The following is a 25942-nucleotide window of genomic DNA, read 5'->3' as shown; positions in this document are numbered from 1 at the left end:
CTGGTGACTTGGATGAGGCAATCGAGACCGGAACATCCTCGAGGTCTGGCATTGGAGACCTCGAACGAGGAGTCGGTGGTCTGGTCGAGGTTGGAGTAGACTGAAGCTTCGAGGAAGATGGTCTGTCATGAGAAGAAGAACTATGCCTTGAAAGATGCCTCGATGAAGGCCTCGAATGTCGGTGAGAACTGTGTCTGGAACCAGATCTCGAGGATCGAGGAGATTTCGCCTCAGAGACGTGGACAGCCAATACCGATGTATGAATAGGACTAGAGGCTGTGGATCGAAGCTCCAGAGGCTTGGTGGAAGAACCTCGATGCACTCTCAAAGACTCTGCTCCTTGTATAGAGTGTGAGGATTCTCGTCGAGGTACTCGCAAAGAATCTGCTCCTTGCTTTACGTGCTTGGATACCAGACCAGACACTCGCAGAGACTCTGCTCCCTGCAAAGAGTGTGTAAGTTCAGACTGGGACAATGGAAGCGGCTCGACCTCGCGGGAGTCTGCTGAATGCCCAGGCTGGATAAGAGGAAACAGTTTGGGTCCCATGTTAGTAAGGAACTGGATAAACTGCTTCTCTAACATGGTCTGGAAAGAAGCCAGCAAGGATGGATCTGCGACTGAAACCAGACCACCTGCTTTGGCTGGAGGTTCCTTCAAGGTACTGCTTCGACTTGGGAGTCTTAGACACTTTAATTACCACCGGCGAACACGACTGCTGAGCTATCTGACCTGAGGAAACAGGGGAAGATACAGCAGATGATGTCGAAGCAAGAGCCGCTGCAAACGACGAAGGTCTGATGAGGCTTCTGCCATCTGTTTTACTACATCATAACTTCAAAGGAGTAGGAACCACCATTTATGTCTGAACAGCAGTGCATACGAGTACATATGTGATGCATACTAAATAAATCATGATAGCTGTACATAATTGGCAGCTGAGTTTGTAAGCATCAAGTTAGTTTGCTGCAAGGTCCTCATGGGTGCATATATGCTAATTGCTGTTCACCACTCACATTCAGCACAATGATGTAGCCAGCAGCAGAATTCACTCAGCCAGGCCCAACCACAGGAAGAATTCACTCAGCCAGGCCCAACCACAGGAAGAATGGAATGCAGATAATGAGAAGACCAGGTCCTACTATCAAAGAAGCCACAGCATCAGAAGATAGGTGCTGTGTTACTAGCCTGGAGGCTTTGTCCTCTCAATAGACAGAAGTACAACAGCCAAAGTCAAACTAGAAATGGAAGAAGGAAGCAGGTGGACTAAATGTGGACTAAATGCTGGGAAAGTGAATGGGAAAGAGTGTATACAGAGGAACACAGTAGAAAGATAGGACCCAGTGTATCTCATGAATCCCTTCACCTATTCCCACATCGCCTACACCCAATAAGACAAACTCCACTCAGACATTTGTTAACATACAACCTATTCCCCTTAGACCAGAGGCAGGCAACACTAGTCTGAATGCCACAAGCTAGTCAGGTTTTCAAGATACCAGGCAGTGCAGGCAAATGCATATAATACAGTATATAAAGTGTGGCAACTTGTGGCATTTGAGGACTGGTATTGCAAACGTCTGCCCTACATTGACATTTCTCAAGTGTAGCCATGAAACTTTTGTGGCCAAAATTCCTCCTATAACTGGCATGTTCAGTACCATCCAATGCTCTACTCATCTTTGCAACTTTTATGGCTCCACACAACTGTCACTGAGATAGAGTCAAAATGCCTGTATTCCCACACTGCTGTCCTATTTGTTTTGAACAGATTGTAAGTTCTGTCAGGCAAGGATCATCTTTAACATGTTTTGTATATAGTGCTAAAGAAATGATTAGTTACAGTAGCAGGAGCAGCAGAGGTAGTGCAAATTAAAGAGAGGCAACAGATGGGGGAAGAGGGTAGGTCTTTTCAGTGAAGAGGGAGAGGCTTAAAAGATGGATGAGTGCTAGAAGGTTTCAAGGTGGGAACTGGGATAAACAGACACCTAATTTTGGGTAGGTTTGAGCCCAAAGTGGGTGGGAGTGACAACCCCGCTTCCTACCCACCCCCTCACAGGTATGTAGGTACTACTATGAGAGGAACCTTAGGGCACTGAAAAAAAACTGAAGGACAGCATGTGACTGCACCACAAAGAGATAGAAGAGACTGCATCAAGGAGAAATACCCTGTTAATGCAGCCATTAACAGGAGCTGGTGGCTGCACTTTGAGGCCATCAATTATTACATACAAACTGAACTGCATAACACAGCTGCCAGGTTACAGTAGCATCAGCACCCACTTACTTATCGGTCTGCAATTTCCAAGTTCGAGTATGTTGAGCTGCATCCCCATGGTGCTGTTGATGTAAGTGCTGAGGGTGCCTTCGCTGCTGCTGCTCCTGCTGCACTTCAACCCAGCATGGAGGAACTGTGGCTGAAAATCGGGGGATTAAGGTTTCAAAACGTGTGAGTTCCACCAGGGATGTCAATGTTTCAAGGGAGAAAGGCTGGTCCACCAAAAGATCAACTCCTAAAGAGGTTAGATGAAAAAAGCCACCAGATAAGCATAGCATTTAAAATTTAAAAACTTTTAAAAATCAGTATCTAACCTTCACAGATGGATTTTCCTCATTTTGCAAATTACTTGATTAGTTAGTGTTAGACAGAAATACTGCTAGCCAGCAGTAATGTAAAATCCAGCATTTTCTGTTAATTCCAGAAACCAATGCCTGCACATGCTAAAAAAAAAAAAAAAAAGTTAAAAAAAATTATTAAGAATGCCCCAAACTAAAACTATAACTGAACCAATCAGTAAGAGTGAATTTGAAGAGTATATTAGGTGCAGAGAAAAAGCAGTTACTTACCTATAACAAGTGTTATCCAAAGACAGTAGGCAGATATTCTCACAGATGGGAGACGTCATCCATGGAGCCCGGTACAGGCAGTGCAAAAGTGTACTGTCTCTTTAACTTCTTAGAAGTTTCAAGGTTGCCCATACCGCGCATGCAAGAGTGCCTTCCCACCTGACCTCGGTTCACAGGACCATCAATTCAATAAAGAAGCTAAGAAGCCAACTAAGGGAGGAGAGAGGGTTGTGAGAATATCTGCCTGCTGTCCCTGGATAACACCTTGTTACAGTAAGTAACTGTGTTTTATCCCAAGACAAGCAGGCAGCATATTCTTACAGATGGGACTCCCTAGCTACTAGGAATGGGACGGAGGGAGTTGGCGACTAAATAGAGAATAAGAAGTTGTTGGGGTTTGCTTTGTTGTTGGGTTTTTGGTTGGGTTGTTTTTCTTGGTTTGTTTCTTGTTGTTTTTTTTTTTTTTGGGGGGGGGGCGTTTGATTTTCTTTAGAACCGTTTGCTGAACTGACTATCCCATCTGGAATTAGGCTCCAGACAAAAACGGGATGTGAACTTGTAGAATCTTAAGAATCTGCTTCATAAATGTCCACAATGGAAGAGAAATGGAATAACTACTAAGGCTGCTGTATTTTAAGAGATTGGACTTGAATTGATCTTGGTGGTGTGCTGAACACATTTTTTCACTTTGCACTAAGAGGGTTTATAACCTCTGGCCTGCAACATTTGTCCTATGGTATTGTTGCTTTCTTGATGATTGCTTCAAGATAAGTAGACGATTATATATATTTTATATCTATATTTCTTGAGAACTCGTTAGGAGGCAGGCAGGAAATGCTATAATGTGATAAAATGCCTTTGACAGAGGCTTAGTGCTAACTCAGATGAGCACAATCATTCACTTTTAATCATATGGGTTTTTTGAGTTATATATTGTTTATGAAAATCTTGCATGTAGGATGATCAGAATCCATATGCACAGAAAGAGCTTGACCCATTTGCCATATGAATAAGGCAAAGGAAAGGTTCTATGGAGGTGACCCACGTCTAGCTGGAGAAAATGTATCCAATAAAAGTCCATAGGCCTCCGGTGCAGAATATTGAGGGAGATGTAAAAGCAGTTCCTCCAGAAGGACCATGACAATATGTAGTGTAGTGGCTATGGACCTGAGGCAGCAGCAGGATGTATGCTTTCGTCTCCTTCGGTGCCAGTCCAACATCGATGAGGAAGAAGTGCTTCGATGATGGGACATAGATTTGCATCAAGGAGGAAGGAGACTGAGATGCGGTGCAGTGAGGCCTCAGAGCTATGCTTGGGCTGGGCCAGTACTAAATGAGTTGGGGTAGCAGTTGGCTTTGATTGGCCTCAAAACATCGCTACTAGCTTCTGAAGAAGCAGCTCTTGCTGTTGATCCTAATTGTAGGTTGCAGTGCCATGGACGGTGCCAATGGTACAGGGTGTTGAAGCGTTTGTGACCCCGATGTCGAGACATGCATCAAGATCCTGCACATGCCCAAAACCCAATCCCATGCCCTCGAACTGAAGGGAGTAAAGGTAGGAAGTTGAAACCTCTTGGTTAATGTGGAAGGTAATGTGGAAGACCACTTTCAGAAGAAAGGAGGGAACAGTGCGTAATAACATGCCAGAATCCATGATCCTAAGAAAGAGGTCCAGGCAGGATACGGCCTGAAGCTCAGAAATCCTGTGGGCAGAACAACACAGCAACAAAGGTCCTCAACTTTCGGGGCACTGACTTCAAACGCATGGGAGATTTTGTCCATCGGGCGCTGCAACACCAAGCTGAAACCGATAATGTAGAGGCTATGTGGTCAACCCTGAAATCTACCCTACACGAAGCAACTAACCGCTATATAAAAACAGTAAGCAAACGGCGGAGAAACAATAAACCTCAGTGGTTCACTGCGAAGATCTCGGACCTCGTTAAAAAGAAGAAAAAAGCATTTATCTCCTGCAAACAATCAGGAAAAAGGGAGACAAAAGAAGACTATCTGACCAAGTCTAAAGCTGTGAAAACAGCAGTCAGAGAGGCCAAACTCCGAATAGAAAAGAATCTAGCAAAGAACATTAAGAAGGGGGATAAATTCTTCTTCAAGTATATTAGTGACAGAAAAAAACAACATAGATGGGATAGTACGCCTTAGGAAACCAGACGGGAATTATGTAGACTCGGATTCCAATAAAGCCGAACTACTAAATGAATACTTCTGCTCGGACTTTACCTGTGAGGTGCTGGGGTCCGGTCCATAGTTGCAGACAACGGAAAGCTCGGAAGACCCGTTTTGGAATTTCGAGTTTACGCCCAGTAGCATCTATCAAGACTCAAAGTGAATAAAGCCATGGGACCAGACAATCTACACCCCAGGGTGCTTAGAGAGTTGAGTGATGTCCTGGCGGAACCGTTATCCACGCTCTTCAATCTTTCCCTAAGTACAGGAAGAGTCCCGTTGGACTGGAAAACAGCTAACGTCATTCCACTCCACAAAAAGGGATACAGGAAGGAGGCTGCGAATTACAGACCTGTGAGTCTCACATCAATAGTGAGTAAACTTATGGAAACACTAATTAAACATAAATTAGATACGATCCTGAACGAGAATCTACGTGATCCCCATCAACATGGATTTACAAAGGGAAGGTCCTGTCAATCCAATCTAATCAGCTTCTTTGACTGGGTAACAAGAAAGCTGGATATGGGGGAGTCCCTAGACGTCGTGTACTTGGACTTCAGTAAAGCTTTTGATAGCATCCCACACTGCAGGTTATTGAGCAAGATGAGTTTGATGGGATTAGGTGAAATATTAACTGTATAGGTCAAAGACTGGCTAAGCGGTAGACTTCAGAGGGTGGTGGTTAACGGTACCCTCTCCGAAACGTCGGAGGTGATCAGAGGAGTGCCGCAGGGCTCGGTCTTGGGCTCGAAGGTAAAATAACATTATTTGCCGATGACGCCAAACTATGCAACATAGTAGGCAAAAGCACATTGCCCGACAGTATGACGTGGGACCTACTCTTATTGGAACATTGGTCCTCGACTTAGCAACTAAGCTTCAATGCCAAAAAGTGTAAGGTCATGCACCTTGGCAGCAGAAAACCATGCAGAACTTACACCCTAAATGGTGAGACCTTAGCTAGGACTGCAGCAAAACGAGACTTAAGAGTGATCATTAGTGAAGACATGAAAACTGCCAATCAAGTGGAGAAAGCTTCATTCAAGGCTTGACAAATGATGGGTTGTATCCGTAGAAGTTTCGTCAGCCGGAAGCCCAAAGTCATAATGCCGTTGTACAGATCCATGGTGAGACCTCATCTGGAATATTGTGTACAATTCTGGAGGCCACATTACCAAAAAGATGTGCTGAGAGCTGAATTAGTTCAGCGAATGGCCATCAGGATGGTCTCAGGACTCAAGGATCTCCTGTATGAGGAAAGGCTGGGTAAACTGCAGCTATACTCACTCGAGGAACGTAGAGAAAGGGGAGACATGATTGAGACGTTCAAATATATCACGGGCCATATCGATGTGGAAGATGATATCTTTTTTCTTAAAGGACCCATGGCCACAAGAGGGTATCCGCAGAAAATCAGGGGCAGGAAATTTCATGGCGACACCAGGAAGTATTTCTTCACCGAAAGGGTGACCACTGGAATGATCTTCCACTGCAGGTAATTGAGGCCAGCAGCGTGCCAGATTTTAAGAAAAAATGGGATAGGCATGTGGGATCTTTTAGGGGAAAAAGTTAGGGGGGTGGGTCATTAGAGTGGGCAGACTTGATGGGCCGTGGCCCTTTTCTGCCGTCATTTTCTATGTTTCTAAGTAATGGCTACCAGGAAGACAGCCTTGACAGTGAGATCCATTAAGGACGTCTACTCCATGGACTCATAAGGTGGATGAGCCAGAGACCGGATAACCAGGTTGAGATTCCCAGTCGAACAGGGTAATCACCGCGGGGTGCTGAAGCCTAAGTGTGCCCCTCAAAAACTGAAATGATGTCCAGATAATCGGCTAAGGAGCCTCTCAGAAGCTTGGTACCCAGGCAGGAGTGACCAGTAAGCTGGACTCACAGAGAAGCTACAGCCAGTCCATCCTGAAGGAATGTCCTGAAGTATCAGAGGTACCGAAGGTACAGATGGATCAATGTTTTTCTGGCTGCACCATGCTTGATAACATCTTCAAGCTTTTGCATAAGCTGCCACGGTTGTTTTTTTTGCTATGGAGAAGTGTGTCAATCACAGCCGAATAACCCCTGCAGACTAAGGCCACATAGTCAATAGCCAGACTGTAAAACCAAAACCATCCGAACCCTGAAGCACAATCAGGCACTGCGTGAGAAGACGAGGATGACAAGGAAGTCTGAGACCTTGATCCCGCTGCAGACAAACCAGATTGGCATACCATGAGAATCACCTGAGCTTTGTGTGCCAAGATCCGTCTCAGTAGACGACCGATCATGGGCCAAAGAGGAAATATTTAAACACGACCCTTCAGTGGTGGTCAAGGCTGTACCAGCGCATCCAGGCATTCTCTGCTGGCTTCGTGACAGCAACTGAAAAATCAATCTGTCTTATCGTTGACTGACGACGCCATGAGGTCGAACGTGGGATGACCTCAGTGATCCACTATGTAGTTGAACGCCCTCCCGAACAGAGACCACACCCTGGGATCCAGAGTCCAACGACTGAGATAATCTGCCTGGACATTGTCTACCACAGCCACACGTGCCGCTAAAAGCACCACAAGCACTGGAAGAGAAACTGGGCCTCTATGCTCAAAGAGATGCTCCTGGTGCCCTCCTAGCGACTGATGTAAGCCACCACTATGGTGATGTCTGAGAAGACTCACACGGCTCAATTCCGGAGATGACGCTCAAATTGAAGGAGAGCTAGACAAATCACCTGAAGCTCCAGGCGATTGATCAACCATTTCCTCTCAAAGGGGAACAACCAGCTCTGAACTGGACTGTCCAGACAAACAGCACATCAGCCAAATAGACTGGCATCCGTCATCAGGATGAAAGGGAAGCCCCCCTGAACAAGGAGAGGGGACTCAACCACCAGGCTAGACTGTTCCGAGTTTCTGCAATTTGTAGGCTATAAAATAGGTCCCACTGCAGACTCCAGCGGAAGATAAGCACATGCTGCAAGGGACATGGGTGAACTCTGGCCAAAGGAACCACATCGATTGTTGCAAACATAGCCCCCAAGACCTGAAGATATTACCAGGCTGTTGGGGCCAAAGTAGCCAGAAAAGCCCTGATTAGCTGGTGGAGCTTCACCTGGCACACTGTGGGCAGGAACACCATTGTTCATACCAGTGTGGAATTGAACTCCCAAGTATTCCAAGTCCTGAGTTGGCTCGAAGTGACTCTTTCAGAAGCTGATCACCCAGACCAGGCGCTGAAGCAGTTAGACAACCTGGTGAACCGCCTGACACCCCTTAGACTCCAATGGGCACTGATCAACCAGTCATCTAGATACAGGTGGACAACTCCTTGGATTTGCAGATGAGCCACCACCACCAGCACCATCATCTTAGTGATGGTACTGGGCGCTGTCACCAGCCCAAGAGGCAGTGCCGCAAACTGGTAATACTTCTGCAGGACGTGGGATCTCAAGTATCTCTTGTGTTCTGGAAAGATGGAAATATGGAGATAGGCCTCCATCAGGTCCATAGAAACTAACAATTCTCCCAGAGCCACAGAGGTGATCACCAAACTCACTGTTTCCATCTGAAAACATGGAACTCTCAGGGCTGCATTGACCACTTTCAAGTCCAGGATCAGCCTCCAGAGACTCTCTTTAGCACAATGAAGTATATCAAGAATCTGCTGGAACATGATTTGTGCTCTGAAATGTGCTCTATGGCGTCAATGTCCAGCAATCTTCGGACCATGGATTTCACCTGGGCTGCCTTTTCTGGCTTCCCTGCAGGCAAATCTAGAAAAACCTCTGCCAGGGGACGATAAAACTCAAGCTTGTAGTCATCTTAAAGAACCTCTAGAACTCAACTGTCTGAGGTGATAACCTTCCACTCTGCCAAAAAAGCCAAGAGCTGCCCTCCAATCTGTGGATCAGAACTGTTTCTTAGAGGATCAGCTGGATGGCTCCCCATTGATGGCTGGTACTGGGAGTCATCAAACCAGTTTGACTGATTAAAAAGAACACTGCCCTGAGGAGCCCCCATAGTACTGATGGAAACTTCTGAAGGAATGAAAAAGCTAGGGCACCCTGATCCCCTGGAGGGTTGGAGCCTATTATCTGGCAAGGACTTAGGTTTACAGTCCTGCACACTAGCCATAAGATCATCCAAACTTTTGTCAAGCAGCAAATGCCCTCTGAAAGGCAGGACGAGTCACCTTAGAGGATAAGTCACCAGACCACTGATGCATCCACAACGTCCTATGCACCGAAATAGAAAAGGCCGACGCTTGCCAACTTCAACTCCTGGAGAGACCCTGAGATCAAATCAACCAGGTTCACGAGTTTGAAAAATCTTCACACCGTGGGATCCTCACCAAATCTGGGATACCCCCACACACACACACCCGAATCCTGATCCTGGAGATCATGAGCATTGTAACATACTCCACAGCAAAAGTGCCAGCCTGCGAGTAAAGGCATGATCAGTACATCCAGGTCATCCGTGGGATCCTCCAACGCCATAGCCTGGGACATCTCAGGCAGACTGAACTTGGCACTTGTGTCCCGGGAAGGGGGACCCCCTCATAAATGGAGTGGACACCTGAGGAGACACAGAAGATACCTTTTTCATTGTCAAGTAAGTTTGATAAATCATGTTGTTAACTTCAGAATGGAAGTCAGTTCCTGCGGATCCTTCTTAGAACTTTTGGGAACTAGTGAGCTATTGGATGAAGAATTGTGGCTGCGTTTCACCAGGGCTGCAAAGGCACTTCCTCAGGATCCCCTTTTGACTTTTTAGGGTGCCGTCAGCCAGAAAGAGCAGCAGGACCCCCCTTCAGGGGTTGAGAGAACTTGGATCGATAAAATTTCTCCCCTCCCATGACACAGCACACGTGGAACATAGCCGATTGCTGGACAGCCATCCACCAAAATAGGACATGAGTCCAAAGAATCCTGCCCTGGGGAGTCCACCTCACTAGTTTTCTTGCGAAAATGAAGCTTGTAGAGGCCAAAAATAACTTTAAATTAAAAATGGGAGAGGTCACGTGACACTATGCTCCGAAGAGGACGCGGTTAGCTTCCTCTCCGGCCACCAGCCTACTTAATCCCGGCTTTTCTTTTATATCTACTTTCTCCCAGGGGCCCCGCTACTCACCGCACTTTTAGTGAACCCATTGTGCATCTCGCCGGCGCTTCCGGAGTTAGTTGGATGCCTCCAAAACCCTGTGGAAGGACAAAGATCGGGGCCGCGTGCAGGAGCCCAAGATGGCGCAGGAAGCTAGCCCTACTGGTCTGTCTTAGATGCCGCTGTGGGTGGCAGCTGTTACCCAGGAGGTGACCGCAGCAGTTGCCTCTATCCTCGAAGCTCGTTTCCTTACCCTCGATACTAAACTGGACACTTTGCAGAGTAAATTGGAGGTGATGGGCCGCGATCTCACCCAATACCAACAGCAGGAGAGCGACTTGGAGGATCGTGATGGTGGAGTGGTGGAGAGTCAAACCACTTCGGGGCGTCGGTTGGAGGCACTGGAACAGAGACTGGAGAATCGCCCCCACCGGCACAACCTTCACTTTGTGGGCCTTCCGGAGACCCTGCCCGACTCGGAGCACCATGTTTTCTTTGAGCGCTGGCTGCCCGAGTCCCTGGAGATCCCCGCGGAGTTGGGCCCCCTGCAAGTGGAGCGCGCCCATCGGATTGGTGTGCGTCAAGAAGAGACTGAGAGGCCCTGGACAATTATCTTGCGCCTCCTGAACTTTGCCCACAAGAAGGCGGTGCTGCGAGCGCTACAAGGTGGCCACCATTTAACTTATCAGTCCCGTCGGGTGCTCTGCTTCCAGGATTATTCCTCGGGGGTGGCCCAGCAGAGGCGCAGATTTAGTCCAATTTGTTCTCGCTTATTTGACCGGAAAACCGCTTTGCTGTGTTATACCCAGTGAGGCTCAGGGTCACCCATAATGGCTCCACTTGTTTTATGTGACTGTGGCGGAGGCCCAGGATTTCCTTAACCGCTTGGAGGATCCGGGTGGCTCCCCCTCTTCGACGGCGCCATGATTGCCCTCTTTTCACCATTTGTTTGCCTTCGCTGCCTACTGGACTGCCTGCCTCGGTTTTAGCTTTTTGCTATTTGTGGCTTTTAGCTAACTTGCTGCCCTGTTGGATTCCTCTGGGCCTGGGATTGGGACTCCCACCTGACTCATGCTCTGGCTGCCTTGCTGGAGCCGTCTCCTGGGTTGCTGATTCTGGCCTGGAACCTGCTGCCTCCTGGCTTCTTTGCCTTCCATCTGTCCTTTGGGGGCTCTGGTGGCTTTGTTGTACTGATTGTTCCCATGTGCTAAGCCTTGAGGATTTCAGTTTCTTTGTTGTATCTTATTGTTGGAATGTTGCGTTTGTTGGGTTGTGGGTCTCAGTTTGCTTGGCAGGTCTGGGGGGGTTGCTGTGTGTCTGTTTTCTCTCTTTTGGGATCTCTGGCTGGGGGGCAGATGCTGGGTTTGGGCCTGGTAGGCTTTTGGAGCTTTAGGGTTTCTCTTTGATGGGACATTGTTCTTTGGTGTGTGCGTAAGGGTGGGGTAGTGGTTGTTAGGTGTGTGTGCTATGGTGTTTGGCTTGTTGGTTGGGTGGGATGCTTTTGTAGTGGGGGTCAGGAGATCTTTGTCAATTGGCTGCTTGTCTATACTTGGGTGGGATCCTCCTGTTTCGGGAGTGGGTATGCTTTTCCTTTACTGTGATTAAGGTTGGGTTGGGAGGCATCAATTTGGGCCTGGTTCCTTTGGTGGGGACCTGGATTTTTGGGGGTGGGGCTTCTGGTGGGTCTTGGGGATTGGTGGGGAGGGGGGGCTGGGGTCTTTGGGGTTCTTTCTTTTTTTGTTTTGTTTGCTTTAGCGCTTCTCTTTCGCTCTTTCATTCTTTGGGTGGGTTTGCTTGTTTTAGTTGCGGCAGTGGCTGCTCCTGAAGGGCCCATCATTTCTTTGCACATTTGTCTCGTTGCTGGATGCTGTAGGCTGGGACGGCATCCTAGCTACCATCCTTGTTTTTTTATTCTGTTTCAATAATTTTTTTGTTCCAATTTTTTGTTGGTTGAAAGGTGCGCATAGTTACTTGGAATGTCAGGGGTATTAACTCCCCTGTTAACGAACAAAAATGTTGCAAAACTTGCAGAGACTTCAAGTGGATATTGCATTGTTGCAGGAGACACACCTTACTGACCTTGAGCATACTAAACTACAGAGAGGTTGGGTTGAACACTGTATAACCGCGGCTGCGGTCTGGAAAAAGCGGGGAGTGGCTATTCTATTTTGTAAATCGGTGGCCTCTCAGATAACACCGGTGGCTGTTGACGTGAATGGCCGCTATGCCTTTTGTACGGCGGTGATCACGGGAGTAACGGTGTTGATTGGTTGCGCTTATGCTCCCAATACCTATGATAAATTATTCTATGCTGGTTTGAAGGCTTTGCTCTTGCAGCGTGCTCATCTTCCGATGATTTTAGGTGGGGATTTCAATGTTGCTTGGGACTCCTCTGTGGATAAATCTCATTCTGCTTCAGGTGGTGTGGTGACTGAGGCCAAGGGTCCTCCCCAGTTGTGTCAGCATTTGGATCTTTTGGATGTTTGGCGTCTACTTCACCCTGGGGAGCGGGATTACACCCATCTGTCTCGTGCTTCCTCCACTCAATCTCGTATCGACTATGTGTTGATCTCTCGTTCTCTTTCCTCCAAGGTACAGCGTGCTGAGATTGGGCCTTATGCGATTTCGGATCATGCCTGGGTGTGGATTGATTGGATCTTAGATGTGGAGCCTCACTCCCCGGGGTCTTGGGCCTACCCCCTGTGGCTCCAGGAGGATTCTCACTTTTTCTCTTATCTTCAGGGGGAGTGGAAAGATTACCAATTCCATAATCACCAGCATGTGGAGGATCCCGTTTTATATTGGGAAACGGCAAAGGCAGTTCTTCGTGGAATTATTATTAGCTATGTAGTAGGGTTCGGAAGGCCCGCGACTGGGAGCTGCTTCATTTGTCCAACCAATTGATGAAAGCTCGCCGTGCTTTTGCTGCTCAGCCTACTTTGATTAACAAACAGAGTTTATTACCATTGCAAACTAAGCTCAATGAGATTTTACACTGTAGGGCTTCGCGCTCTCTTGCTTATTATAAATACCGCTTATATGTACATGGCAATAAGGGGGGGGGGGGTCGCAACAGGTATCAACAGGTATCAACAGGTAACAAGTCTTTCTTCCTCTTTTTCTTAATTCATGAAATATATCTAGTCTGGGTTTCCAGGATGGTATTTTTGAATAACATCAAGTTTTAAGTTTTCAAGTTTTATTTAAAATTTGATATACCACTTTAAATAAATTGTCTAAGCAGTGTACAATATTAAGACTATTAAAATGCAGGGGAAGATATTAGATAACAAAATTTTACTGACTTACAAAATACAAATTGGATTGGGGGTGGGGGGAATACAATTTATAATAGGAAAGAAAGAACGTAAGAGGTCAACATATTAGGAAGGGGATATGCTCTTCCTTCTACATGCGATTTAGGGTCTACTTGTCAAATGCATCTTAAAAAGAGGAAGGTCTTTAAGTTATTTTTGAATATGTCCAAAGAGATTTCTTCTCGAAGGTGAGAGGGCAGGGAATTCCATATTGTTGGTGCAGTAACCAAAAAGATTTTCTTTCTGCTGGTGTCATAGAATAAATGCCGCTGGTTGCTGCATCTTAGTGTTCTAGTTGGGCAGTGTGGGATAAGAAGTCAATCTATGAATCCTGGGGTATGTGTTAAGTTTGTTTTGAAGATAAGTAGTGAGATTTTATATGTGATTCGATGATTGATTGGAAGCTAGTGTGATTTGATAAGCAGGGGGGTGACATAATCAAATTTTTTTGCGTTATATATTAGTTTAACTGCTGTGTTTTGAATGATTTGAAGTCTTATCTCTTTTTGAGAAATACCCTGATAGTGGGAATTACAGTAGTCAATTTGGGATATTAGCAAAGAGTGTAATAAGATATTGAGAAAGAGGGTTCTAGTAGGCTCATAATTGATCATTCTTAGTTTATAAAAACTTTTCCTGACCGCTGCGCTTATCTGTTGAAGGAAGGATAGTTCATCGACGATGATTACTCCAAGGATCTTAGTAATGTTGGTGAATTGAAGAGGAGTAGACTTGAGATAAATGGGGGAATCAAGGGTTTTATTTCTAGTGGGGGAGAAAAGCATTCCATTTGATTTGTCTGGGTTGAGAAAAAGCATGTTTGTAGTTAGCCATTTAGTGATCACTTCTAATTTGTTATTAATATTTAGAATATCCTGAGGGTTGTTTGGGTCTGTTAGCTGAATATCATCAGAATAACTGAATACAATAAAACCAATTGATTGGGCAATTGTAAGAAAAGGAGAAGTGAAGATATTAAAAAGCAGAGGAGATAGAATGGAGCCTTGTGGTATACCATATTCTAGTGTGATCGATTCTGAAGTTGTTAGGTTAGTGTGCACTTCGGATGAACGGCCAGAGAAAAAGGATATGAACAAGTCTAAAGCTGTGTCAGTTATTCCAATTGAGAGTAGTCTACTGATTAGAAGTTGGTGGTCGACTGTGTCAAATGCGGCTGAAAGGTCGAGAGAGACTAGTAGTGTGGTTTTTCTCTGGTCCAGGAGGTTAAGAATAGAAATAGTAAGCCCTATTAATGCATGTTCAGTAGAATATTGCTTCCAGAAGCCTGTTTGATTTGGGTGAAGGACATTTGTTTTTTCAATGAAGTCATTGAGCTGATTAAATACTAGTTTTTCTGTGAGTTTTGCCATGAATGGGAAGTTAGATATTGGACGGTAATTGGAGCAGTCAGATATGGGGGCTTTACGATCTTTAATTTTAGGATAGATTATTGCTGATGTCCAGTAATCAGGTATTGAACCAGTTTCTAAGCTTTTGCAATGCTGTAGATGCATTGTCCGTAAATGTTAAAATAGCGTTTTAAAAGAAAAGGAGGAATAGTTTCTAAAATGCTGCCTTTGATGTTCATGTTCTGTATGTTTTGTTTTATTTCACGCAGTGTAGGGACTGTGATCGTAGTAATTTATTTGCAGGGACAATTGTTGTTTTTGTGTGTGTTGATCAGATATTATTTTCTTTGGGCCGTTCGAAAGTTAGATGCATAAATTGGTGATTTTGTTGGTAAAGTAAAGAATTAGATCTCGTGCTAGGGGCATTTCAGAGATTGAGGATTCTTGTTTGTTGTTAGTTGAGAGTGTTTTAAGGATTGAGAATAAGGATCCTGAGTGTTTGGTTTTATTAATGCATTTAGTGTAATTTTGTTGTTTTTATTTGCTTGAGTTATTGCTTTTTTATATTGGTTTGCTCTTTCCTTGTAGATATTTAGCGTTGTGGCAGACTTTTCGTGTCTCCACCGTCTTTCGGTTGCTCTTAGTTGTTTTTTGGGTAATTGCAATTCAGTAGTATACCAAGGAGTTCTTTTGGCATTGTCTGGGACTGTATGTTGTTGCATAGGGGCTAAGGTATCTAACAGAGTAGCAGTGAATTATTCTATAATGCACTTTGTTCATTTAGATTGAGAGAGTTAAATTTTTCAAGTTCTAGTTTAAATGTTTATTGGATAGCTGCTTCTTCTATTTTATTTTAATTTCGCTATGTAAGGATTTTTGTTCTTTGATTTTTTTGAGGTATTTTTTGTGTAAAGGTGGAAATTATTAATGAATGGTCTGTCCATGGAAGGAAGATGTTTGACTTGAAGGAAAGTACCTTATCGCTATGGTTATTGATAAAGATCATATCTAAGGTATGACCTACTGAATGGGTTGATAGTTGAACAAGAGGTATGAGATTTAGGTTGTCAGTTAATGTATAGATATTGGTTGAAAAGGGATGGGTAGAGTTGTCGAAGTGGATATTGATTTCCCCAAGGATTATGGGATTTAGATTAGAAGTGCAATGTTCGAAAATAATGGATTCCAATATAGTAATGGTATTTCTTGAGATTGGTGGTGGTAGATACATTCAGAGGAAATTTAGGGTAGGGTCTGCTTTAAGACTGAATTGAAGAATTTCAAAGGATTGGTTAATTGTTGAATGTATTAATTGGATTTTTAGAGAGGATTTGTAAATTAAGGCAAGGCCTCCACCTTTTCTATCGACACAATTGATAGCGAGGGAGAGGTAGCCTGAGGGACATGATTGAGTGAGATAAGCCTCATCTCCATCAGAAAGCCACGTTTCTGTGAGACAAAGAAAAGAGAGATTATGTTGCAACATAATATCAATGGTTAGATGATGTTTGATTCTTATGGATCTAGTGTTAATTAGCCCAGAGTTAATGGGGTGTGTGTTGTTTTTGGGGGGTAAGCTTTGGGAATTGAGCATATTTATGATGTATATTTATAACCTTTGCAACTGCTCCTCTACCTTTCTTAAGTTCTTAAAGTGGCAATGCACTTTTAAAGCTGTCTGTATCAGGGCTCCTTGGATGATGTCACCCACATGTGAGATTATGCTGCCTGCTTGACCTGGGATAATGCTTGATCCAGAGAATACAGTCTAGTCATGGCTTTCACCCTTTTGAGAGAGCATTCTGGGACACCCCAGGGCTCTGTAACAATGAGTTTTATGTCTGGGTGCCATGGAAAGGATGTGGGTCGAGAACACAGAGGACTGGGGCTGAGGTGGATCAATCTTAAGTAATAATATCGGGCAGGGCCGAAGATTGGAACAGCTGCAGTATGGAAGGATCATCTCCCGGGAGTGCGGCTGGGACTCCATCCTGATCCTCAACATTGGAGGCCAAATCTCCCATCAGGAAGGCTAAGCTTTGAAACAGTAAGGGGATCAAGACTGAATTGTCATCCTGTGAATCCCTGTCTAACTGACAATCAGAGTCAGGGAGGAGCACTGCTCCCACAAAAGAAGTGCTCTGAGAATTTTTAGAGGTGTGCGCCGAGGTAACTGTTCAGCGGACCTAAATTGTGTATTTTGGACATGCACATATGCCTGCAAGAGCAGATTAATGTACTCTGGGGTAAAGATCTTAGTAGGCAACTCTCCTTCCCCTTTAGAAGGGAGGAGACTCCTCTTCTTTGGTTATGGAGCTCATACAAATGGGTGAGACGAAATGCAGCCAGCACTGTGAGTGCTCCCAAGGAACGCTATTAGCACCTAAATAGCCCACACGCCAGCCCCTGACCAAGTCAAAGGGGCAAGCAAACACCAAGGGAACGGACCCTGAGATCCACTAATCTTCAGCAGGATGCTGAAACAGGTCCCTCAAGGATACACCTGCCAGCTGCAGATTTAAAACCTGCTCCTCGCTATGCAGGCAGAGTAGAACCTTATCAAAAGGGATCTCTGATTTCACAAAAAGACCGCAACTAGAGCAAAAAACTGCTAACCTATCATAAAATAAAAAAGAAATAATCCGAGCAGATCAGAAGACACCTTTAAAGCTCACCTGCAGAAAGAGAAACTGAAAGGGACATCAGACTCCTGGGAGAAGGAGGTTTTGAAAGCTGTGCTTGACATCTTTCTGCAGTATGATCATGAGAATGAACAAAGTACCCTAAAGTTCAATAAATCGTTCCTATTGCACTGGAACAACACATTTTTACAAGCGCTTAATAATTTTGCGTACAATGACCATATGCTTACTTGCATAAAATACATAATTTGTGCAGGCACCAGAACCAAAGGTGTTGCAGGAAGCCAGCTAACACACAGAACTGAAACTGCTAGCCAGCAGGCACATCAGTAAGGTACACATGATTGGCTCAGGAATACTGCCAACCAGCTTGCCACATGCTTTTGTGTCTGTTGAGGTGAGCAGAGATGATCTGAGGAGCAAAAAGGAATAGCAGCCATGCACAGCACAGGCACAGCAACCAGGTCCTCGAGGACTGCAACTCAGTTGAGATCTCAGAATTTCCCCAATGAAAATGCATGAGATCTATTTGCTTGCATTGCTCTCATTGTATGCAAACAGGTCTCATGCACATTCATTGGGGAAATTAACAACACACAACTGGATTGCGTCCCTCAATGACCAACATTAAGCACTTCTGCCTTACGGGGGGGGGGGGGGGTCTGAAGATACTTAATGGGAAGGTTGGGTAAAGGGGTTGGAAAAAAGTGACATAGGAAAGGGAGAAGACAAGTGTTTGAGAAGAGTGTGTTGTCAGCCTTAGTATTTTCGGTTGGCCTAACAAATGTCAGCAAAGGCCTATGGGAGATCATAAGATCATGTCTGATCTTAGGGCATGTCATTGCAAACAGCCTAAATTAAAGGTAACAAAGGACCTTGGTATAGCAAAGAGGTGCTACAGAGAGCTAAGATGTGTTAATGTCTGGTGCTTAAGATATACAATAAGTCCAGGTGCATGGTCTAACACAGTAGCTAAGGTTAATCAGAAACCATTGTCAGAGGCATACTGGAAACTACATTTGACTCCAGTCTGTAAGGGACAGGTTCTCCCTCTATTCTTCTCCAGTCTCTCACACCTCACTCACCTTATTCACCATTGTTTCAAACACTTTACAAAAGATAGGGGTACTTAACTTCAATAAATTCTATTTTTAGAATAAGACTCCAACCTATAAAAGCCCCCTCTCTATATCACCCCTCTCTCTCCCTGGAACATCACACTCTAGCCCTCTGTAACATCACCCCTCCCCTCTCTGTGTTTTTTCCTCTGAACTCTGTAAGGCAGGTAAACTGTCTTTTCTCTCATTAATTGTAATGCTTGATATATCTCTATGAATCTTGCTTTGCTGTAATATTAAGCTTATTTCTGCACAATATATATATTCTTTATGCAAGCTCTTCTGGCTGTGCTTATCATTTGATTTTACTTCCTACTGAATCTTCTATGAGGGTACTGAACCCAGGACCTGGTGGATTGTAAGGCCGCCTCAACATTACCCATTCAAACCTTACATTTAGGAGGCTAAACCTTACATGTGTGAACAAAAGATTTGAAGGGTATGCCTGATAAAGCAAGGAGGGGTGACAGATCTGAAAGGAGTGAAAAGATACCTGATGGGAAGAAAGTGAGAAGATCCTAATAAAAGCAAACATTGTGGTTGGGGAAGGGTAGCAGGAGAGCTCTGGGATCAAGGGGTGCACCCTTTGTACATGTACCTTTCACTCATACAACATGATATACTGTATCCCTTATAAAAATAACTTGAAACTCGGGCACTCAGTTCTTATGAAGGAGCTGAGAAGAGCAATTCAGAGATGAAGGTAACAGTGATAGGGATTTTTCAGAGTTTAATCAAATGACAGTAAATATATTTTTCAAGATTTTCACTTCCTTATTGTAGGAGCATGCTTAGTGCATTGTGTGGAATGTTGATGCTCTTTGGATTTTTGAGAGGTACTAGTGACCTGTATTGGCCACTGTGAAAACAGGCTACTGTGCTTGATGGACCATTGGTCTGACCCAGTAAGGCTATTCTTATGTTCTTGCATTTCTGTTAAGATGGTGTTTTGTTTTTACATTACATTAGAGATTTCTATTCCGCCATTACCTTGCGATTCAAGGCGGATTACAAAAGATTTAAGGGTGGTCTGTTACAAGAAGAGAATAGTGGTCTGTTACAAGAAGAGATCAGTGGTCATGACTAGTGAAGGTAGAGAATAGGGCGGGTATTCTCGGGGAGTTAAGAAGAAGATAGGAGGAATGAGGTAATTGTGATGTTAAGACTTAATCAGGGATTTCTTGAAGAGTATGGTCTTTATTTCTTTTCTGAATAACCTGTAGTCCGTGGACGTTATCACCAGATTGGAGATTTAGTTATCCAGTTTCGCTGCTTGGGTGACTAGGAGGCCGTCGTAAAGTTTTTTTCATTTAACTTCTTTGATTGGCAGGTGCGTGAATGGGGTGTGAGATTTTCTATGTCTGGTTGAGGTATTATGGATGAGTCGGTTGTTCAGGTAGGTTGGGCTGTTACCGTTTATGGTTTTAAATAGTGTGCAGTAAAATTTGAATAGTATTCTTTCCTGGACTGGGAGCCAGTGTGAGCTCATAAATGCTTCAGTAATGTGGTCGTGTTTCTTTAGGGAGTAGACGAGACTTAGTGCTGTATTTTGGACTGTTTGCATTTGTTTGATCATTGTTGCAGGGCAGAGGAGATAGAGGATGTTGCAATAATCCAGTATACCTAGGATAAGGGATTGAACTATGAGCTGGAATTGTGCTCTTTCGAAGAATTTGCGTATGTCTTAGGTTCCCCATAACGGCGAAAGATTTCTGAATTGTTATATTTATTTGTGATTGCATGTCTATTGAATATTGTCTATTGTCACACCTAGTAGTTTTAGGGTGTTTTGAATGGGGTAATTGATCGAGTTGATTTCTATGTTGGTAATAGATGGGGTTTTGTTATTTTCGAGGAGGTTGAATTTTGGTGAATTTTAGTGGATTCTCTCCTTGTACCAAACCTTACCTAGCAGTACAAGGAAAGAATCCACCAACAGCCACCCAACTTGCAGACTACTTCAAAAACAAGATTACAATGATCAGGACAACCTTCAACAACTCACGCACCCACCTCGACGAGATGACAACAAGCCATTGCAGTAGGCAGGATCTGGTCTGACTTTCCAGTAGTACACTGGACTGACATGAATCGACTCTACAAAAAATACAGTCAAGCTTCATCTGACCTGAACAACGGCCCCACTTATCTAATAACAAACGCCACTCCCAAATTTAGAGCTAACCTCATGCATTGGATCCAAATTACTCTCACAGAAGGCCAATTCCCACAGCACTTAGGAGAAATCATAATCACCCCAATCGTGAAAGATCACAAAGGCTTAATAGATAACCCTGACAACTATAGACCCATCGCTTCAATACCAATATATGTCAAATTAATAGAAGTCCTAGTTGCTCAATACCTCACTAACTACCTGGAAGACCACAATCTACTTCACCCCTCTCAATCGGGATTCAGATCCAATCACAGCACAGAGACCCTACTAGTAACCCTACTAGACACAGCCCGACAGCACCTCAGCAAAGGCAGAAGGATGCTGATAATTCAACTTGATCTCTCAGCAGCATTCTTCTACAGATACTTGAAGCCATAGGGATCTCAGGCAGGGTATACAACTGGTTCCAAGGATTCCTTAAATCTAGAACATATAGAGTAAAGACAAACAATCTTAAATCAGAACCCTAATCCAACCCCTGTCGAGTTCCTCAAGGCTCACCTCTCTCACCTACCCTCTTCAACCTCTTTTTATCCTCCCTTGGTTCTACCCTAGACAACCTAAATGTAACTTCATTTAGCTACGCAGATGATATCACCATACTCCTACCCTTCGATTCTCCCGACCCCACATCAACAGAAAAACTGGAAAAAAACTCTACAAGCAGTGGAAAAATGGATGGCAGACCACAAATTGAAGCTGAACACAGACAAAACAAAATTTCTATTGCTCGAAAAGGACAAAAACCCTTCCATCACAGAACTAGAAATTAACACCAAGTCGTACCATAAGAAGGTAAAAGGGGCCAAAAGAGACTACGAGGAAAAAATAGCCAAGGAGGCGAAGAACTTCAAGCCGTTCTTTCGATATATTAGGGGAAACGACCCGCAAAGGAAGTGGTGGGACCGTTGGATGACCATGGAATAAAGGGAGTACTAAAGGAGGACAAAGCAATCGCTGACAAACTGAACACATTTTTTGCATCTGTATTTACCGAAGAATATGCACACAGCATACCGGAACCCATCAGGCTATATGCTGGAAACGAAGACGGAAAGCTGACAGGATTGACGGTCAGTCTAGAGGAGGTATGTAGGCCGATTGATAGGCTTAAGAGCGATAAATCCCCGGGACCTGATGGCATCCATCCGAGGGTCAACAAGGAACTGAAAGGGACCATAGCTGAACTGCTTCAACTAATAGCCAATCTGTCGATCAAATCGGGAAAGATTCCGGAAGACTGGAAGGTGGCGAATGTTACACCGATCTTCAAGAAAGGTTCAAGGGGAGACCAGGGGAATTACAGACCGGTGAGTCTGACCTCGGTACCGGGAAAGAAGGTAGAGTCACTGATAAAGGACAGCATCATCATCTTGCCGGACACGGGCTGATGAGGACCAGTCAGCACGGTTTTAGCAAAGGCAAATCATGTTTGACAAACTTGCTGCACTTCTTTGAGGGAGTAAACAGACAGACAAGGGCAATCCAGTAGACATTGTATATCTGGATTTTCAGAAGGCGTTCAACAAGGTTCCACATGAACGACTACTTCGGAAAATTGCAAGCCATGGAATTGAGGGTGAAATACTCACATGGATTAAAAATTGGCTGGAGCATAGGAAACAGAGTGTGGGGTTAAATGGACAATACTTGGACTGGAAGAGCGTCACCAGTGGGGTGCCGCAGGGCTCGGTGCTTGGACCCATGCTCTTTAACATCTTTATAAATGATCTGGACATAGGTACGATGAGCGAGGTGATTAAATTTGCGGATGATACAAAGTTATTCAGAATAGTAAAGATGCAGGGGGATTGCGAAGATCTGCAACGTGACATAATCAAGCTCGAGGAATGGGCATCGACATGGCAGATGAGGTTCAACGTGGATAAGTGTAAAGTGATGCATGTCGATAACAAAAATCTCATGCACGAATACAGGATGTCCGGGGCGGTACTTGGAGAGACCTCCCAGGAAAGGGACTTGGGAGTTCTGATCAACAAGTCGATGAAGCCGTCCACACAATGTGCGGCGGCAGCAAAAAGGGCAAACAGAATGGTAGGAATGATAAAGAAGGGGATCATGAACAGATCAGAGAAGGTTATCATGCCACTGTACCGGGCCATGGTACGCCCTCACCTGAAGTACTGCGTCCAGCACTGGTAGCCGTACATGAAGAAGGGCACGGTACTACTGGAAAGGGTCCAGAGAAGAGCGACTAAGATGGTTAAGGGGCTGAAGGAGCTGCCATACAGCGAAAGATTAGAGAAGCTGGGCCTCTTCTCTCTCGAACAGAGGAGATTGAGAGGGGACATGATTGAAACATTCAAGGAACTGAAGGGGATAGATTTAGTAGATAAGGACAGGTTGTTCGCCCTCTCCAAGGTAGGGAGAACAAGAGGGCACTCTCTAAAGTTGAAAGGGGATAGATTCCGTACAAACGTAAGGAAGTTCTTCTTCACCCAGAGAGTGGTAGAGAGCTGGAACGCTCTTCCAGAGGCTGTTATAGGGGGAAAACACCCTCTAAGGATTCAAGACAAAGTTAGACAAGTTTCTGCTGAACAAGAACGTGCGCTGGTAGGGCTAGTCTCAGTTAGGGTGCTGATCTTAGACCAGAGGGCCGCCGCGTGAGCGGACTGCTGGGCATGATGGACCACTGGTCTGACTCAGCAGTGGCAATTCTTATATTCTTCAAACTGCCCTCAAACTCCTAGGAGTAACGATAGATAGATGCTGCACAATGAAGGTCCAAATCAACACGACCACCCAGAAAGCTTTTCTAACCATGCGCAACTTATGAAAAATTAGAAAATTCTTTGACAAAGAGTAATATAGGCTCATAGTCCAATCCCTAGTCCTAGATTTATTGGACTACTGCAATATCCTCTATCTACCATGCCCTGCAACCATGATAAAACAACTACAGACAGTCCAAAACACTGCACTCAGATTGATCTACTCGCTAAGTAAATTTGACCACATCACCACTGCCTACCTAGACTCACACTGGTTACCTATACAAGCCTGAATTCAATTCAAACTATACTGTCTACTATTCAAAGCAATAAATGGCACAGCCCCTGTTTACCTAAACAATCACCTGAACCATAACCTCTCTACTAGACAAAGAAGAACTCAGACCCCATTTACCTACCTCCACTCAAAGGCACTCAGCACAAGAAGATGTTTGACAACCTACTAGCGACGCAAGCAGCAAAACTTGACCATACCATCTCCAACCTGCTGATAACAACGAGCGACTTCAAAACTTTTCGAAAAGAAATCAAAACCCTATTTTTCAAAAATTTTATCCAGATATCTTAACTCTTCCCCTCCGTATAATTCCCCCTAACCTCTCCTCTTATCCAGATATCCTTTCTCGTCAAAACCTCAAGCATGTCAACTGCCTCCCAAATTGTACATTTATGGGAATTGCACTATCTCCCAAATTGCACTATCTCCCAATTGCACAGCTCCCCAAATTGTAAATCTACTGGAATAGCCCAGTCATCTTTTCTGTATCCTATTCACTAAATTGTAATTCTCCAATCTTCTTGTAATTCTCCTGGAAATGTCCAGCTGTTTCTTTTGCAATCCGCCCAGAACTGGCAAGGTACGGGCAGAAAAGAAGCCCTTAATGTAATGTAATGTAATGTAATGTAATGTAATGTAATTGTTTTGTCTGGGTTGAGTTTCAGTTTGTGGTCTTCCATCCAGAGTTTCCAGAGTTCGGTGCAGAGTGTCTGTTATGGTGGTCTTTGGTTGATCAAAAGGTATGAGGATGGTGAAGTCATCTGCATAACTGTAGGAGGTTATGCAGAGTTTTTCCATGTACGTTCCGAGGGAGGCAGTATATAGGTTGAATAGAGTAGGAGATAGAGGGGATCCTTGTGGTACTCCACAGGGGTTGGCCAAGGTTCAGATTTTTCTTTATCTGATTTAACTCTGTATGTTCTGGATTTTAGGAAACCCTCAAACCTTGAGAGTACATTGTCTGAGATACCTATTGTGTCTAAAATTTGCAGTAGTATGTTATGGTCTACTAGGTCAAAAGCTGTAGTTAGGTCCAGTTGTATGAGAAGCATTCTTTTTCCAGTGCTGAGGTGTTGTCTAACTGTGTCCATAAGGGAACCTAGTAATGTCTCTGTGCTGAAGTTGGTTCTGAAGCCAGATTGTGTGGGGTGAAGTATGTTATGATTTTCTAGGTAGGTGGTGAGGAGTTTAGCTACTAGTCCTTCTATTAGTTTGACGTATAGAGGGATTGAGGCGATGGGTCTATAGTTGGAAGGTTGGTCAGTTGGTCCCTTAGGGTCTTTAAGGATTGGGGTGATGATGATTTCACTGAGGTTAGTTGGGAAAAGGCCATCTATGAGCATGTTTTGTATCCATTGAAGGAGTAGAGTACGGAATTTTGTACTGGACGTTGTTAGAAGATATGGTGGGCAGTGGTTGAGGTCACAGGATGCATGGCTGTACTTTTTGTAGAGTTTTTGAATTTGGGACATTGTATATTGGGGAACTGGGACCAAGATCTGTCTGCGGCTGTTGAATCTTTTCCAGTGGGGCATATTGTGAATTCAATTAGGTGAGGTGGAGTGCAGTTGAGGGTAGCTCTGGCATTTGTGATTTTATTCTTGAAGTGTTCTGCTAAGAGGGTGGCTGAGGGAGGGGGGTGATGTTAGTGGGCACGAGGGGTTTGGTATCTGTTAGTTGTTTTAATATTTGGAATAGTTTTTTGGTGTCTTGGGTTTCTTTCCCAATTAGGTTGGTGTAGTATGTTTTCCTCTTATAAGAACATAAGAGTTGCCTCCGCTGGGTCAGACCAGAGGTCCATCGTGCCCAGCAGCCCGCACCCATGGCGGCCCATGAGGTGCCTTTCCTGTACCTATCTTTATGTCTATCTGTCCCTGCTTTTCCTATACCTGTCTCTATGTATATCTGTACCCCTCAATCCCCTTATCCAGTAGGTATTTATCTAAAACTTCCTTGAAGCATGCCCTGCCCTACCGCATCCTCCGGGAGCGCGTTCCATGTGTCCACCACCCTCTGAGTAAAGAAGAACTTCCTAGCATTTGTTCTAAACTTGTCCCCTTTCAATTTCTCCGAGTGCCCCCTTGTATTTGTGGCTCCCTTCAGTTTGAAGAATCTGTCCCTGTCTACCTTCTCTATGCCTTTCAGGATTTTGAAGGTTTCTATCATGTCTCCTCTA

At 44.5% G+C, this 25942-nt stretch overlaps 1 protein-coding gene across 4 annotated transcripts in view; it reads right to left on the bottom strand.

The window, feature by feature from the left end:
- The window catches only part of BIRC6 (baculoviral IAP repeat containing 6), a 1530571-nt gene that overhangs the window by 1094696 nt on the left and 409933 nt on the right, over positions 1-25942 (bottom strand). For all 4 annotated transcript variants that reach the window (XM_033935681.1, XM_033935678.1, XM_033935679.1 and 1 more), the window contains one exon: positions 2286-2511. In XM_033935681.1, coding sequence (XP_033791572.1) covers positions 2286-2511 — 226 coding nt within the window. The remainder of the gene's footprint in view (positions 1-2285; positions 2512-25942) is intronic.

The sequence above is a fragment of the Geotrypetes seraphini genome, chromosome 3 (assembly GCF_902459505.1).
Source record: "Geotrypetes seraphini chromosome 3, aGeoSer1.1, whole genome shotgun sequence".
NCBI classification, from domain to species: Eukaryota; Metazoa; Chordata; class Amphibia; order Gymnophiona; family Dermophiidae; genus Geotrypetes; species Geotrypetes seraphini.
This window is presented reverse-complemented; position numbering and strand designations above follow the sequence as displayed.